Source organism: Trachymyrmex septentrionalis, unplaced genomic scaffold (genome assembly GCF_001594115.1).
Source record: "Trachymyrmex septentrionalis isolate Tsep2-gDNA-1 unplaced genomic scaffold, Tsep1.0 scaffold22, whole genome shotgun sequence".
Lineage (NCBI taxonomy): Eukaryota > Metazoa > Arthropoda > Insecta > Hymenoptera > Formicidae > Trachymyrmex > Trachymyrmex septentrionalis.
In genome coordinates, this window is record NW_017305375.1 from 6,012,739 (window position 1) to 6,016,486 (window position 3,748).

Below are 3,748 nucleotides of genomic sequence, written 5' to 3' on the forward strand. Positions count from 1 at the left end.
AGTGTCCCAAAAAAGTCGGGACATCCGAATATCTCAGAAAACATAAGTTTTACAGAAAAGTGTTTCAGACAACAGTTGTAGGGTTTAAAAAGATCTATTTACTGATCTTATCAGTTTGATCTTGGGTGAGTGAGGATAGTCTAGCAAACCTTGCCAGATTTCCATCCGCATTCTCTGCGGCCCGCGCATCGAGCTAGCAATGAGCGTATACTTGATAGTAGTAGGCTGGGCGAACGCACGGTGATGTTTAGAGATTGATCTCATTAACTATTGCGAAAATCGTAAAATGATAGAGGATTTTCCGTCTCAATTTAGTCCGCTCTACCTGTCTACGAATGAATTATGGAACATGAATTATGGAATGTATAATAGATTTCTTAATTACAGGGAATGAAAAGATTTGAAGCCAGAGTGGCTATCATTAAAGAGATGACAAAAAGAAATCTGTTAATCGATGTAAAGGATAATCCAATGGTAATACCTATATGTAGTCGATCGAAAGATGTCGTCGAACCTCTCATAAAACCACAATGGTAAACGAACTCAATGTGTACTATATTTGTTAAGCTTTTTTGAAGAAATTTATCTAATTTCTTTTCATATTTAGGTATGTTAAGTGCGACGAAATGGCTGCACAAGCTAGAGAAGCGGTAAACACGGGTGCTCTGAAAATAATTCCAGAACAATTTAAGAAAACTTGGTATATCTGGATGGACGGTATTAGAGACTGGTGTATTTCACGTCAGCTCTGGTGGGGCCATCGGATTCCTGCTTATGCAATTAAATTTATCAATTCTTATGAGAACATGAAAAAGGTAATTTTCAAAAAATAATTTTTTTTGAAAAAAAATGGTTTTTTTTTGCGTAGAATGATTTTTAAGCAGATAGTTTCATACATAATAAGTCAAAGATGATCTTATACAGATAGGTGAATATTGGGTAAGTGCGCATTCTGAGGCTGAGGCTAGAGAGAAAGCGGCTAAGAAATTAAATGTTAATGTGAACGACATTATTGCGGAGCAAGATCCCGATGTATTAGACACTTGGTTCTCTTCTGCTCTTTTTCCATTTTCCATTTTTGGTTGGCCAGATAAAGTATGTATGTCATAAAAAATACAGTGAATTGAGAAACAAAACTACTAAATTTATGAAATTAGAAATAAAACACACAACTTCTAAAATCAAATGTATTTTTCAGACCCCTGAGCTTAAAGCATTTTATCCGACTACACTGTTAGAAACTGGCCATGATATACTCTTTTTTTGGGTTGCCAGGATGGTCTTTATGGGCCAAAAATTATTAGGACAGTTGCCTTTTAAGTATGTGTATTATAAATGCATTCAATGCATTCCATACTTTTATGCATAAAGAAATGAAATATATATTTTGGAATATACATCTCATATAAAATATTTTTCTTTTATAGGGAAGTATATTTGCATGCGATGGTGAGAGATGCGCATGGAAGAAAAATGAGTAAATCCTTGGGAAATGTAATAGATCCTATGGATGTGATTAAAGGAATATCTTTAGAAGTGCATATATGAGCAATAATTTGATATTTTTTATATATTCTCGGCCAAAAGTTTGACCATTATATATACAGATTGTACTGTTTTAATCCATTCAAATATCTCAAGAACAGTGTGTTAAATCGAAAAATATTTGGACAAAAGTTTTTTTACTTTAAAGAGCATATAAGATGACATTATTGGTTCGACTTTGGGTAGCGTTGTCGAGGTCAGAGCAAGATTGATCACTTTGAATTTTTTTAAATGGGACCTTCTGTATAATTAAAACTATTACATGAAATATTTGGTGTACAAATTAATTCGGTGCTTTTTTTTTGATAAAATTCAAAGTTATTTACACAAAGAAGTACACATTTAATATTCGAAATAATCTCCTGTTTTCGACTTTATACCATCTTTCGAGCAACTGACGAATGCCCTTGTGAAAGAAACTTGGCGATTTTGACTCGATAAAACCATCGATGCTTTTTCGGACTTCAATTATTTTAAGGTCCCTAAGTAATCACTTTAGCCATATTAAATCGTGACGTCATAAGTGAGAAATGGCACATTGATTTTTCTTGCATACCATTTATAAATAAAGAGAATTTGGACGAAACGAAATGATGAGATCGCTTTAAAACACTGATAAAAATGGACGAAAATTCTCCATATCTCCTCTGATAGTCAGTAAAGATAATCGAAAAAGGCTTGTGAAATGAAAATAGGCTACTCATGCGCATTGAATAAAAACGGACGCACTTTACGTGTCTTTTACGATTACTTACTGACTATCAAGGGAGATAAGAATAGTTTTCGTCCATTTTTAGTTTTCGTCCATCGACGTTGTCGATTCGAAAGATCAAAATCTCCATTCCGAAATCTCTGGTACTACTTTTTACAGTGTCTTCAGCCAGAACGGTGCAAATCATTTCTGTAACTTCAATAGCATTTAAAAAAATTGGAATGCGAAAAGAATGCAATGCTTCAAATGCTGCTTATCGACTGCCATCGTATTTACTGTTGTTTTATGAGGTTGTTTGCTTCACCAAAATATATATTTTGAGAACTTAGTAGCACACACTTATAAACTACAAAACGACAGGAAACTATTTAGTTTTAAAATAGAGTTAATAAATCACGAAATGCACCAAATTAATTTATACACGTAATAAAAATAATGTGATATATTACAATACAATTTATATAAATATATATAACACATTTTTATTATTTTTTAATGAAATAAAACATAATATAAATATTTTTGAAAGTTCTATAAAAAATATTTTTTTAAAAGAAAGAGTATTAGACACTTTAAAGTAGCTACTCTGATAATGATGATAATAATAAATAATTTATATAATAAATATAAATGAGAGTGTTTAATTATCTATAATACTAATATGTAATTTCATGAAATTTTATTACAATCAAAAAGTAATTAAAACTAATAACATTAAATTAAATTTAAGATACTGATATTTTCATTTATACGTTTTTCAAATTATTACGATAATTAGTTAAAAAATCGATTTCTTCGAAACTATGGGCTAATGGCTGAAACGTATCGCTTTTTTTTCGCTCAAGAATAGTCTGTAAAAAGCCATAAAAATCCCCGACTCCGTTACCTAGTGTTCCACTTGTTAGATTTAGAAGAACTAAAGACAAGAACTAATCATATAAGAATCACTAAGAGCTAACTGATTAATTTTCTCTGCTGAACGCAGCCATTGCTATGTTAATTGTAACTGAATATAATGTCTAATTTACTTTCAAATAAAAATTAGTAAGATATGAATGGACTTTTAAGTCACTTTTATTTCACTGGAATATTTTTAAATTTTATACTTTGTATAAATTTTATATTTGGTCTCAAAACTTTTGGTCAGCGCAATGTATTCCATAATATTTCTAAATAAACAAATTTTTTTTTAGGATCTTCAAAAACAATTGTTAGACTCGAACTTGGATCCAAAAGAGTTGGAACAAGCTCGAGAGTGTCAAAAGCGTGATTATCCGCAAGGCATTCCCGAATGTGGAACAGATGCTCTGCGATTCGCGCTTTGTGCTTACACCACTCAAGGACGAGATATAAATCTTGATATACTTCGTGTACAAGGATATAGATTTTTCTGCAATAAAATATGGAACGCTACAAAATTTGCACTTGTCTATCTTGAACTTCAATTTAAATACAACGCAAATGATAGGGTAAATTTTAATATTGTTAAAT

The 3,748-nt window shown here is 31.3% G+C and overlaps 1 protein-coding gene across 1 annotated transcript in view; it reads left to right on the top strand.

Moving 5' to 3' along the window:
• LOC108748419 (valine--tRNA ligase) overlaps positions 1–3,748 on the top strand; it is a 14,205-nt gene that overhangs the window by 7,875 nt on the left and 2,582 nt on the right. The window contains exons 8-13 of the mRNA XM_018486581.1: positions 388–533; positions 608–815; positions 925–1,095; positions 1,199–1,320; positions 1,428–1,536; positions 3,451–3,744. Of these exons, the coding sequence (XP_018342083.1) occupies positions 388–533; positions 608–815; positions 925–1,095; positions 1,199–1,320; positions 1,428–1,536; positions 3,451–3,744 (1,050 nt within the window). The remainder of the gene's footprint in view (positions 1–387; positions 534–607; positions 816–924; positions 1,096–1,198; positions 1,321–1,427; positions 1,537–3,450; positions 3,745–3,748) is intronic.